At 41.3% G+C, this 13,937-nt stretch overlaps 1 protein-coding gene across 1 annotated transcript in view; it reads left to right on the top strand.

Moving 5' to 3' along the window:
* The window catches only part of fto (FTO alpha-ketoglutarate dependent dioxygenase), a 148,494-nt gene that overhangs the window by 20,164 nt on the left and 114,393 nt on the right, over window positions 1-13,937 (top strand). The window contains exons 2-4 of the mRNA XM_086072029.1: window positions 7,063-7,140; window positions 7,620-8,550; window positions 12,140-12,262. Of these exons, the coding sequence (XP_085928155.1) occupies window positions 7,063-7,140; window positions 7,620-8,550; window positions 12,140-12,262 (1,132 nt within the window). The remainder of the gene's footprint in view (window positions 1-7,062; window positions 7,141-7,619; window positions 8,551-12,139; window positions 12,263-13,937) is intronic.

The raw sequence follows: 13,937 nt of genomic DNA on the forward strand, positions 1-13,937 counted from the left end.
TCAAGATTTTCATGCACAGAATATACTATGATATTGTTATTGTTGGCAAAAAGCCCAAAAAAATTCCCACCCAACTGAACAAAGCTATTCTGGTTCTGGTTTCTCACAGAGAACATTATCACCAACATTGTATATTCATACTGTCTGATTTTTGTCGACTTAAATGTGCAAGAATATTGTTTATTCAAGTTGTCAGTTTTTGTCGTGAGTCACTGTGGTTCCCACCCCAAGTGTGTACTGTCTGTGTCAAGCATCTAGTCATCATGTTTTTGATATAGAGCATGCTCCTTCAATCTCCCCAAGAAAAATGAAAAGGTTATGTAAAGGGATACATCGTCACGTCTCTTAAATCTCCATCCGCGCTCTCCATATCTCCTTTCTGGATTTGACACTAGCTAAAGGTCACATGCAACATATTTCCCCGCTTTGAGGTGTAGATATGTGTGAAATAGATGTTGACACAGTAGACACAGTGAAAAGCACCTAAATGGAGTAACCGTGGGCCCAGTCTTCCCGCGTCTGACTTTGAGCATTTAAATACGTTTGAATGATCCTTTGCATGGCTGTCAGGTGTGGCGAGTTCAAAAAAACATATAATAATAGTAATAATCAGTCATTTTGATTTAGATAATTTCAGTGGTGGACTATACAAGAGCCTACAGCTGTACCACATATGTCCTTCAGAGCAGTTCAGAATCATTTTTTATCTTCTGATGACAAAAAAAACAAAACATTTACATTATATTCACATCAGATGTTGATTACAAAAGAATGTGTGCATACGTACACCGCTACAGATGCAGTTTTCTTGGTTGAACGCTTACCAACCAATCAGATGATGTTCTAGATTGAAATTTCTCAGGTAGTCTGAAAAGTTGCTAAATCGGAATCATTGAGTCGTGGGCTGTGGCAGTCAGAGCTTTACCACTTTTTTGGGGGGGGGACGCATGAGGTCAGATAAACATTATTCCCAGCCATTCTGACAGAACTGGATGTATCCTGGGAAAAGTATCAAAAAGCAAACATGGCTAAGGGAGAATGTGAGGATGTTGGATGTTTATGGTACACTAATGAGTGTTGGCTGTAGCATGGGTGACCTTTTTATACTGAGGTGGGTGTTGCACTTACAGCAGTCTATGTGTGAGGTTCCATGTGTGGGAATCTAATTAATGACCGGCAGTGATCCTCCTCAGCTCCCGCTGGTCCGGTAATGTCTGCAGATTGGTGTTATAAACAGGGCGTGAAAGGTCTGCCCAGCATCGGCCTGGAATGACTGCCCCTTTTGTTCGGGGAGATAGATGGAAATGTTCTAATATTAATGATCACGTTCCCCCTGCCGATGTGCGGAATGATCAACACGGTCGCCATCCGCTAACAACAATTAACAGTCAACGTCGGCCTGTCTGCCATTTGTCACCATAAACCTGTGCACCCACTGCTTATAACAGAATAAAAAAATGGTTAACCACACTTCTTTCTTGATATGAGACCATTGTTCAACTTTAAAGTTACACGGTGGATGTGTGCTCAAGTGTTCAATCCCCAAACATTTATTTTCTGCATCCATTTATCAAAAATAAATGCTTTATAGGGGGGCGCAACAATGATTCAAGAAAATCAATAAAAGTCAATAATCAGAGACAGTGTGGAGATAACACAACATTGATAGAAGACCAGAAGAAGAAAGCCATGAATGAACTGCATTAATATACAGCGGAACCTCCATATAACGGACCTGGAACCAACGGAGTCCAGATTTCATGGACAGACTCAATACGCCCCTTAGTGTAGTAGTTGTCAAAGTCTGTTATTTCCACAATTGGCTGCTGTTGTTTACTGGCGTGATGGCACAATCAACAGTTCTGCCACCGTTGTCACAGATAGACAGTAGACCAGAGCAGGCTCAAATATGTTTCTATGTGGCAGCCTTGTTGAAAGGGGCAATGGTCCCAGAAAACGCCATGGAAAGCATGGTTATTAGCTTAGCATTGCCGAACAGACTAATATGTGGAAAACAAAACAACGCATTTACATGCAGCATTTAAACATTATTTTTCGAACTGTACAAATCCAGCCAAAGCAAAAAAAGAGAAAGAGAAAGGAAAGTTAAGCATTATTAGGTCCTCTGAAAAGCACCATGTAAACGTAGCTTCTTATTTTAGCAAATGCCATTTGTGTTTTTGAAGCACAACAATTAAGTCAGTTCAAACTTTCCTGGCACAATTGGCGCACCTTTGTATACCAAAGATTTTTAAACATTTGAAAACTCCCACAGTAACATGCAGTATGGTAATTGAACTACCTTACTGAAAGCCAACTACTTCTGAACTACATTAAATGGACCTTGAGTCTTCCAAGTATTGATGATGATGACTTTTGAACTAACAATCTCTTTGGGTTGAAGAATAAAAATAACAAATAGAAAAACGAGAACGAAGTGTTTGCACACCCTTCAATTTCTTTTGACACTCACACGAAGGTGAAAAAGCACTTTCAGAGCGACCTGGTAACATCCATCTGACCAGCCTCTCGTACTGGCAGTCTCATTCATATTCATAAGTTGTTCCTGGTGTGGGTTATACGGACAGTTAGTTACACATTACAGACGGGGTCAACGCCATCGCATTCCAGTGAGTCATTTATCACTTTGCCAAGTTACCCATCACACTAAGCGCTAAACTACTTGCCAGGAATTTTATAGCCGAATGCAGCTCTGTTGCAAATAACATTGTTTACAATCTGTGATCTTTAAATTCTTTAAATGTCTACTCCAGAACTACTACTGGTTTTACACTTCTTGCAAGGTCTTTGTACCACTGTGGTCTGCGTCTGCTTGTTGGTATTTGTGTGATAGTCCCATGTTTATATGTTAAGCAGGTTCTAAAACATCGTAGGTCATGCCCTAGCTTCTAAACAGCAGACTAAATGGACACCCTTCATCACACATTTGCAGCTCTGCAAATGTTTAATCCCCCTCAAAATTCAACGTGCCACATTGTTAGGTATCCATTGTAGCAGTGAGAGACTGACTAGGGGTGAGAGATGAAGTCATGTCACATTTATTTGTAGTTTCAGGGTTATTGTGCTATTTGCGGTCTTTGTCACATGGGTAATGGTTTTGTTACTGTTTGTAAAATTACAAAATCACTAAACTATAGTTGTGCTTATATGTCAAAGATGAACCGTAATCTTTAAAGTTCAACACAGTGTTTTCATGGAATCGGTTGGTTTAGTAGTTAGCGTGTGTATGTGGATTATCTCTGGGTATCCCTGTTTTCGTCCAATATCCCAAAATCATACATATTCGGTAGATTGGACTCCGACTGTAGAGGTTTAACAGTACCTCCACTTTATCTCACCCCTACTTGATTTCTAAGTTCGAATATAGAATCAAAGCTTCTGGAGACTTTTGTCACGCACACAGAAATGTGTGCAGATGGTAGCTGACCACTGACCTTCTCTGTTCTGAGTAGCTTCACACCGCCTGCCGACATTCTGCGATCCGGTGCCAAATGGACCCGGGAGGAAGCGGCTTTGATGCGAACGGTCAGCCCCTCTGATTCATTCTTCAGTTTTACAGCTCACTTGTCAAAACTGTTGATTCTCCGTCACTTTTGCACAAGATGGGTGCTTTCTGAAATGGGTGCCACACAAGCACCAATGGTGTGCTGTCCAAACACGGAGTTCCTTTACGCAGCTGTCTCTCACATCGCGTCACCTCTCGAGCTTTCTTTAGATGTGTTGATGGTCCACAATGACATCATCCCTTGGTTTCTGGATTTGTCTTCTGTTTTACTGAGAGGTATTTGGACAGCAAGGTGGAGCTGAAGCGGCGTAGAGCCAAATACTATAAGTCACAAACCCAACATCATGCTATGATGAAAGGTTTATGCCAGGCAAATACAATTTTTTTTCCAGTTGATATTGGCATCCAATAGATAGTCGCCTCACAAGAAGTTCTGTAGTTTATGGTTGCTGACCCTTCTCCTGTGTTGGCTTCCCTCGACAGACTAAAATAATTTCATTTTGGTTATTCAGGGTGTAAAGTGATGTTGGGGTCAACTTGACTGACTGATGATCTCTTGGGGGTGAGCGTGATCTAGTTTTGTACGTGACCTCCACTAGCCATTTCCGAAAATATGTCAAAGTGAGCTGGTCTGAATTTTTGTTGGCTTGTGACTTGAGAGATTCTCCTTCCATGAATTGACAACCAGGCTGGGTGATGTCTGCACTTCATGTGCCATATGTAATTCAGCCGTGGTGAGGAAGTTCTGCCTTCACGAGTGAAAATGTTGTTATTATTAATGTTTTCACTGTCTGTGTATGGGGGTCATCCTTTTTCTTTAGATTTTGGGTTTCCACTTCCACAAGGAACAGCCACTCGCCTCTTTGTAACACCACATCTCTGCCCAGAGTCGTCATGGTAATGGAAACGATATTCACCGTTGGCTCCACAGTAGGAGCAGCAGTGTGAGCAGTGGCTAATTTTGATGAAACAGGAACACCACCCCCCCCCCCCCCCCCTCATTTCGTGAAGGCATGAATTAAGATTCATTGATGGTCGATTTCAGTAAGGCTACAAAACAAATTATAGCGTTATAAATTCTTAATCCTTGATGATATTCTGATGAAAATGTTTGTTGAATTACAAATGATGTGTAATTACAAATGATGTGATCTTGGGAGCATTTCACTCTTGAGGTTCTACTATACTTTAAAGTTATTTGGCAGAGTATAAAGAAAACCAATCTCAATAAAGCAGGAGTAATGAACTAGTGTGTCAGTTTTACTTATGAAGTCATCCCCGGGCCTCGTTGTAACATGTATCTGCAGTTCATGATGTATTAGTTAGATTAAGGGAAGCCAGATGAGATTGACTTGTCCTCCTGCAGAAAGCACACAACATTCAGTGTGTTCAATCGTACCCGCGACTTAGACTCAAAAGGCTTTTTTATCCTTTAAAGAGGCCGAGCTATCTGGCTATTCTCAGCCGCCAATGCCAAAAACCGGACATTAATCTACCCTGAAAGCTTTGAAGAAAGTGTCCACTTATATGTCACAGATGGGGAAAATATATTAAATTAATATATAAACGGTACAAAATGCGATATCTCTTATGGGCTAGGATCAAAGCAAACCAATTGAGTCCTATTCTACCTAATATGTTTTTCTGTGATAAACAGTCCGGCTGAAGAGATAATCCCATCAAGCAAGCGAGAGATTAAAAAAGGAGAGAGAGAAAAAAACATCTGATATATCACTCAGCGCAGAGACGGTTGGCATGGCTACCGTGAAGCATTATGATTGGATTGGTAATCTCGCTTCTTGGGTCCTTTTTTTGTGGGATTTTCCTTCCACAATCAGGTGCTTACACCGAAACGGCACAGACAGACATGCTAGTTCTTTGGTTAAAAAGTCCAGAGTCCATCCAGTGGCAAGTTCTTTCTTTTGCGTGGAATTTCTGAGCAGCTTGATGTATTTGACGCGTGCGTGACAGCCGCGCTTGTGTGCGATCGGGGTTGAGGTACTGCCTCGTCTGCTAGTCCTGACCGCACGTTACTTCTAAGTCGCAGAATGAAAGCACACTTTGGTGCCTCTGTACACATTTCACAGACTGAAGCTGTATATGCATACAGTATATGTGTGCATACGAAAGGATACACATGCACCACTGGCTTACCGCCTTACCTTAATACCGTCAGCTTCTGTCACGAGGTGGAATTTGACACAGACGAATGTGTGTCAAGTTGTCAGTTGTCTTCCAGCCGGCCTTTGAACATCCTTCGGCCATGAATAGTGCATGTTGTTTTGTTTTTCAAGAATCAAACTGTCTTCAAGTCTGCTTCATTTTTTTTTCTTCCCCCGGCCTGCACACTCATGTGCATCCTTTAAGAAAACTGTCAGCATGCGTTGTGTTGTTCAGCCGTAAAGTAGAAGATTCAGCCCTCAAGGTGAATTCACCAAGCTGTTAAAAAATCTCATGCCATTTTTACTGGTTGCTTTTTATTGTGATCCATTTGATTCCTTTCAAGGTAATAACCTCATCTTCACAAACGTTTGCAGAAAGTTTTAGTGACATTTCACAGTGAAATCTTCAAACATTATTTGGTTGTAATTGTAATGCTGGTCAGCCTTTGATTTGTTCCCAACAAGATCAATTATATTTGAAATAAATCAAAAGAGTCTAAAATGTTGTAATCACATCTTCTTTAGAACATGTCTGTGACATTATTCCATTTAAATAACCCAAAGATCAAGAATTATATAAATTTTTCCTACTGTCGTTAGAATTAGCTTTTGTTGACTGCATGGTTCTGTCTCATGCTCATGCTACTATCTGGTCCCTTCTACTGCAGGTCTGTGTATGTAGCCTGGTCAAACTTCTCAGAGTTTTAAGTCGTTCCACTTTAGCGGTTCCGCTGTATTTCACTCTTACATGAGTACTTCAGGTCTTTGCCAATATTAGGTCAGAGGAAATTTGAAATATAAATGCCTATGAAAAATATACATGTTGGGTTTTCCTTAAACTATTTCCAAGGCTCAGAGATTGATGCATGGGCCTTTCATGTATGACCCTCAAAAGATGTTAAAAGCCAGATGAGCAGCTGCAGGTCATGAATGAGCTTTGAACCAAACTATGAACACATCATGTACAAACTTTGTCTACGTGTATATATATATATATATATACATTTTTCATCCCCGTCCCTGTTGGATTTATGGGTAAAGAGAGGAATGTGAACCATTGCAAGGTACTTTGATTCCCCGAATAGGTTAGTGTTTTTTGCGCCCCACTGGCAGACCTCACTAAATCATAAAAATTTCATGTAGATAAAAATGAATGGTGGCTAGTTTGGGTGATACAATGATGGCCATTTTGAAATGTTTTTTGTGTTTAATTCACTAATTTAGGAACCAGTGATTCTGTTTTTGATTCTCTATCTTGACGGGCTCAAAATATAGCTCAAACACGAGACTTCTTACTTTATATTAGAGTACTGCTATGTTGTTGGGTACCTACTTCAAATTGTCTTCTCAATGTATGGCCTTTTTGCTTTACAGAAGAGGAGGTTACTACAGGAGTTGGGAGACCAAAAGATCCCCTTTAGAGGACCTTCTGATCAGGGCTTTCAGCAACTGGTGAGTCAGCAACATTGCTTTTTTATGCTGATGATTACTACGAGATGTGTCTGAAAAGTTCCAGGACTGGATGTATACTATAATGTAAGGGTCCCCATCAATGTGGGCCAGACAATCCACCCGCATTTCTAGGTTGAGATCCTGCAGTATTTGTTTCACTCAGGCTAGTCAAAAGTTGTGGCAGAACAAAGCACTGGTTAATGATAGACTATCACAAGTTGTGACAAATGTTGGTAAGAGCGGAACTTCTATAAAGAGAGTACCTCCTGATGGTACACGTAGACTATGCTGTTTTATAATATACCTTTGATGCTACAATACTCTTTTTGAGGTAGTTTATTCTTCACAATCGCATTCTGGTAAAATTATTTTTGGGGTGGGCTGATCTATACTTCCTAGTCTGGAACGAGGTACTGTAGTTGTGGTACAGCACTAGATAATATGAACATTAAACTTATCTGATATCTTCTATTTGTCAGTGGGACGCCAGTTATTCCGGCCTGAGTCTGAGGAGAGCCTGCTCGTTGCCTGCGGAGCTCCACTGCAGAGTTCAGGCCGCTCTGCTCACACTGCGCAAGAAGGGCTGCCTCTTGAGGGATCTGGTCCGAGTCCGTGATCGGGACGTCTTCACTTCAGTGTCGCGGGCTCTGCTGGGTGAGCCGGGCCATACCTACCGCTACCTGGACACAAGGCTCTTTGCCATCCCCTGGCACAGCGAGGACGCTGATGTTAAAGGGCAAAACTGTTGCGACCCAGGTCTGAGGGCAGCCTGCAAAGCCTTGTGGGAGCTCAACAGCTTCTTCTGCTTGGACGTGTTTCAGCTGAAAGAAGGAGACAAGCTAGCACAATGTGCAAAGGTGGTTCAGGAGATAGAGACCAAGGCAAGCGATGAGGCCGATGTGGAGTCCAAACACAGCGAGGACTCCAGGAACAGTGAAGGAGGGGACTCGGAGTCCAGGCAGAGCGACGAGGTGGATACGGAGTCCAAGCACAGCGAGGAGTGGGACGTGGAGTCCAAACACAGCGACGAGGAGGGAGAATCCATACAGGCCAAAGCGATCGATGAAGGAAAATGTCCCACCTTGGCACTCAAGGCCACCGGTGTTCCGCCAACTGGAGGCCGAGGGCAGCTCCATGTGGCTCATCTCAAGCACAGCCTCTCAGATTACCACATTGAAGACAAGGGGGAGCCAGGGAGCTGTCCTGAGCCGAGCCCGCCGCGGGGATTCACTGGATCAACTAAGTTCAATGTCACTTTACTCAACTACATGGACCCGGCAGCCATGAGCCAGCTCAAAGAGGAGCCCTATTACGGCATGGGAAAAATGGTTGTGGGGTGGCACCATGATGAGAACCTGATCAGTCACTCGCCAGTGGCTGTTTACAGCTACAGCTGCCACGACGACAAAGGTAAGTGTCACTGTGTTCTAATTAGACGGGACACTTTAATCTACATCCCATCACACCGGCTATGAGATCCATCACAACAATAACCCGTCAACTTATCTGCGACGCTTTCAAGTGGATCAAATGCTGCTAACCTTACGTGTTGCGGCACCCGGCAGCATCTGTTAGACGCGGGCCTCTGGCGCAGCCACCATCAGATTCATCTGTGTGATAGTGTCAGGGCATTAGCGAATGTCATCAGTGGCTCACTGCTGACAGCCTTATCGTCAGATCACAGACATCGGTATCCAAGTTCAATGGCGTAGCCTTAACAAACAGGCCTTATCACACACGCTGCATCTCATCTAAATCATTTCCCCGAGAAATGATCAATGCGCAATTATCTGATAGGGAATAATGAACCTTGCTTTGATAAATGTTTCTCAACTGTACTGGATGGATAAAACCACATCTCCTAACCATGGGATGCGCGTTATCTGAGGAGCTGATAGTATTTGCTGATTGACTTGATTGAGCGCCTCAACGAGAGAAGTTTGCTTTCTATAGCACACGCATAACAATTTATGGATGAGCAGGATGGTCATGGTGAATAGGTTGTCTTGTTTCCTGACAAAGAAGATATAGTATAATATAACACTTAAAATTGTCATGGTAGATTTATACACCGTTTTAAACCCTGGTGCAGGGGTTCCCGGGTTTACTGTAGCTCCATTCCTATGGTGTTGATGTAAACCAAATTTGTACGCTAATCAGAGTGTGCCGAAGTCAGTCTCTACCCTACGCTTATGCAGGAGTAAAGTCCTTTTCTAACAAAAAAAAACATTCTTGAAGTGTACTGGAAAATTGATACATAAAGTTAAAGAAAATTAAGCTTTATATGTTTGAAGTTGCTAGTTTTCTGTAAAAACTACTGTAAAAACTACTTTTAAAACACACAAAAAATCTGTGCTAGAGCAGCGTCACAAATGATGAACCGTGATATAGTAATAGCTATAGTTAGATATACTGTACATATTTGTATGAAAAAAGTGTGCCTTCTTGTGCCACATGATGATGTATTCTTTTGCTAGTGTGCAAAATAATTCATTGCACGCCATTCATAACCTCTTAATAAATCACTCTTAACAACTCACACCACAGGATTATTTGTCAGGATAATCTTTATCAAATATCAGGCCTTTGCTGAATTTGGTCGGAATCAGGCTCAAAGTTGACCAGATTATCTTTACGCAGTAATTGCGTCACAGTGTTTCAGGTTTAAGAGAAGAAAAAATACGTGTGGTTTGTGACAAATTCGAGTTCACATGGATTTCCTACCTAAAAGGATCCAAACCAAGAGTTGTAATGAACCAGGTACTGTATGTTATCAATGATATCAATAAAGATCCTATACATATTTTAATCGGTCATCCAGCCAGTCTTCCAAAAAAAAACTTTAATAATGTCCCTGTAAGAGGTTGTTACTAGACACTTGTACACATCTGGAAGGCAAACGAGTGCAATGGCTGATGATACAGGTGTGCGGGGGTGAGCAAGTCAAGTCGAACTCCAGTGAATCAGGTGCAACGTCAAGCGCGGTCCGCAGCTGCTTTTCCTTCACTGGGGGTGTTGTAAGCAGGAACACCTGCTGGAGCGTTCCGCTTCAACCATTTGCCACGGGCCATTTCAATTTAAACCTTCAAAACATTGCGGCCTAACACCTCACCACACTTTGCAGCTGTGTCTCTTCTAGACTGCAGAGACCAAAGTCTGACCAGAGCTTCATTCCGGCGGTTGACTCCTGAGTGTTCCCAGGACCAAGATGAAGAAATTAAACTCTTTTAAGCATAAGGCTTCTCCATGTTAAGACGGCTGGTCGCCTAAGGGAACCGTACTACAGCCGGAGAGGAGATCCAAAGGAATCTTCCGTGGCAGTGTTTTAGCCCACACAGAGGCGGATATTCCACCATTGCCAAAGCCTAAGGGAATTTTGTCATTACCCGGCTCTCAGAGCACAATGGCGGGAAATTAAGTTACTATTTATCCGTGCTGAGCAAAAAGGAAAAGGCAGCTGCGGGGCAAAGAGGCCCGAAAAGACTTTAGTATCGATTTGTGCTGAAGGGTGTCGGCCAGCCAGGTTAAATCTTATTTTCTGAGCATGCTGTCGTAAGAACAGGGAGGAGAGGGGAGAACAGTGCAGGTGCTTACTGTGAACGGAAACAGGAACATCATGGCCTCGCCGCCATCCAATAACACTCTTTGCACAACATCACGATGAGGCTTTTATCTAACAGTGTCCTATTGCACGCCCTAATGATAGCATAACGATCTTGTGCAGACAGCCAGGATTAACCCACAACACATACTTTCGCTACTTTCTCCAAAGATGTGGATATTGTATTGTGCTAGAATTTCATAGGGATATTAGTTGTATGTTTTTAAGATGGCAGAAGTGGATGCATTTTGGATGGAGCACTTAAAAAGTGTTTGTAGTGTATCTATTTAAAAGGAATCAGATTGAACAGTTGGCTTGTTAGAGAAATACATCAAACCATATGTGTATTTAAAAATATTTTTCTTATAGCATTACGTCATTGTTTAATAAAAAAACATGTACAGGAGGTCCCCGAGATGTAAACACAATGGGTTCTGAGAGGTCGCTAGCTCATTTTTTTTTGTTTAGTTGTTACATATTCAATTTCATGTCTACAATATAATTGCCATTTGAGGTCATTAAAAAAATACTGTAGTGTGGTGTTGACAAAATGCAAGCGCAGGAGGTGTCACAAAATACTTACTTTTAACTTCACCAAAAATAGGGAAGTCAACCGAAGTCCACCACACAAAAACCATCCCGCCCCAAACACCCCCCTCAAGTATTACTTCCATAGGGGAATAAACGTCCACAAGCACCACAGTTGATGTTGAAGTTGATGTGCATGCGTAAGACAGAGGAAGGAGACGTTATTGTTGGTGATAGGCACAGTTGTCATCGGAGAGATCGTCGCTGGAGATTTCTTATCTTTGGTGGGTTTCTCTAGTTCAGGTGAGACTGCTGAGGTGGAAGGCATTGTTGGGGCAGCAGGTGCTGACGAAGGCTTTGTCGTATCTATTGAATTTGGGGACCTCCATCTATTTCCTGTTTTCCTTTATTCTTAGCTTTTCATTGAACATTCAATAATAATAATTTTTTTGCTCATCATGAAACATATTGTAACACTGTTAAATAAATGAATGAATGAATTAATACATATTTCTTACAGCATTTCTCATGTCATTTCCAGCTCCAAAAAACACATTTACCAAACAACGTGCTTTCACTCAAAATGTATCATTTTCGGCTTTGTTCTTTAAATTGTAACTGGTACTTAAAAAAAAAACCTTAAACAAACGACTTGAATTTTAACCCTCACTTTATTATAATTTTTTTTACTGCCTTTCCTGTTAAATGGTCATAGTATTTTGATTTGCGTCACATTTAGAATGGGTACTGTAACACAATAAAACACAGGCTGCGTAATTGTGTGTTTACATTTCAAGTGTGGCACTTTTCACTGCCTGAAATGCGAGCGTACTCGTGTGTCGTAATGTCGGGCCGTGTTGTGTTTGACAGGTGAGAGCAGTGAGGGCAGTGGTGAGAAGGCGAGCTGGAGGATCGGGCTGAAGGTGGCCTGGGACATCCACACACCTGGCCTGATGCTGCCCCTCCAGTCTGGAGACTGCTATTATATGAGAGGTACTAAATCTCAACAACACACATGCATACTGTATATGCACCATTTTTTTGTTTTTCAAGCCTTCACTCCCTAATGACCCATACCAGAAGCCATGACCATGTAATTCACTTGCTTTTTGTTCTATTCTCGGCCATTTAAACTTCACTGCCGGTGAAAGTGATCTGATGGGTTGTGAATGTGTGCGGGAGCGATTGCAAACTTAAGTTCCATGAAATTGAGTGCATTAGCAAAGGTTAGGGAAACGCTATTTGCTGAAGCCAGACAGATGGACTGAAAGTTTCAGTGTGTAAATCAAAGTTTAAGGCTCAGGTCGTACTGCTGTACTGGGTAGTAAACACATTCACACTGATTATTATGTCGTCAACAAAGCCAAGACTTTTTCTTTACTTTTTTACTTTGTTCTCATGAGAATTTAATAGGATTTTTATTTTTAAAAACCTGACATTTTCTGTATTAAAATAAAACTTTCGCCTTCCATTTTGCGTGCACTTCTCATGTTTACGTGGTTTTGTCTTAGTATTCTAGATTTTTCCTAAAAAAATGAACTCTCTAAATTGTCCATAGCTGTGATTGATTAGTGACCATTCCAATGTGTACGCACTTATTGCCAAAAGTCAGCCGGGATACCTGAATGAGGACAAACTGACGGTTGGGCACCAGGCAGAGTTGCAGGGCACATAATAGACACGCGGCCATTCACAGTCACTCCTATGGACAAACCTAAAATCAAAATCCATGAAATATTTTGTCCTTTACTTTGGTAAAGGTAGTTACTCATACAGTACGAAGTGCATTTTGACTGCTCACAATAAAATACATCCATGCGTCATCTAATTCTTTTCAAAGGACCCTGCAATGATACAAGAGGACTGTGTTGTGTGGTATGTCATGCTTTTAAGACAAATAAACTTATTTCAAATAGAGGGCTCCTTTTCCATCAGAAAAATTAGCACACAACTATAATTAACAAATTCATAAACAAGATGGTTAATACATGCACATTTGAGTTCCATTGCTAACCAAAATAACAGCACCCCACCCGACCTCAGACGGGTAAATTGATTGTTATCATTGTTATAGCCCTTTTATTTCTTTAATATGTAACTCTTTGGCATTCGGTGCTTAGTAGATGTATTAGACCACTTGTTACAATGAGACCATCTGGCATCATGCTTTAAATTTAAATTTGTCATTACAAATATTAGACATACTGTTGTATTATTACTGAGTTAATCATAAAAATATGTGTACAATTACCAGTGGTGTTCATTTATAGCAACACCGGAATAAAGTTTACGTTGTGTGCTAGTCTAATACATTTTAAACTATACTGTAATTTATTCTCCTCACTTTTTTTGCCGTGTAAGAACTCCCACATAATATTTCCGATTTACACTGTTCAAATTTATACTTGCTTAAAAAATTCACGCCTCCCGGGGTATATATATCGTCTGATTCCACATTACTTACAGTATTTGCACAAATTTAATGTTAAATATGAACATTTCCATATTAATTTTCAATGGGACAGACATTGAACTTTTTCTAAGTATCACTTTCCACGCATACTTCCATACATATAATTTATCATCATTACCAGGTGTCTTATACTGCTCGGTGGCACAGTTGGTAAAGTGCATTGTCCAGCAACCAGGAGGTCATAATTTTATAATT

Source organism: Leptonotus elevatus, chromosome 3 (assembly GCF_054856555.1).
Source record: "Leptonotus elevatus isolate MCC_2025b chromosome 3, RoL_Lele_1.0, whole genome shotgun sequence".
Taxonomy (NCBI): domain Eukaryota; kingdom Metazoa; phylum Chordata; class Actinopteri; order Syngnathiformes; family Syngnathidae; genus Leptonotus; species Leptonotus elevatus.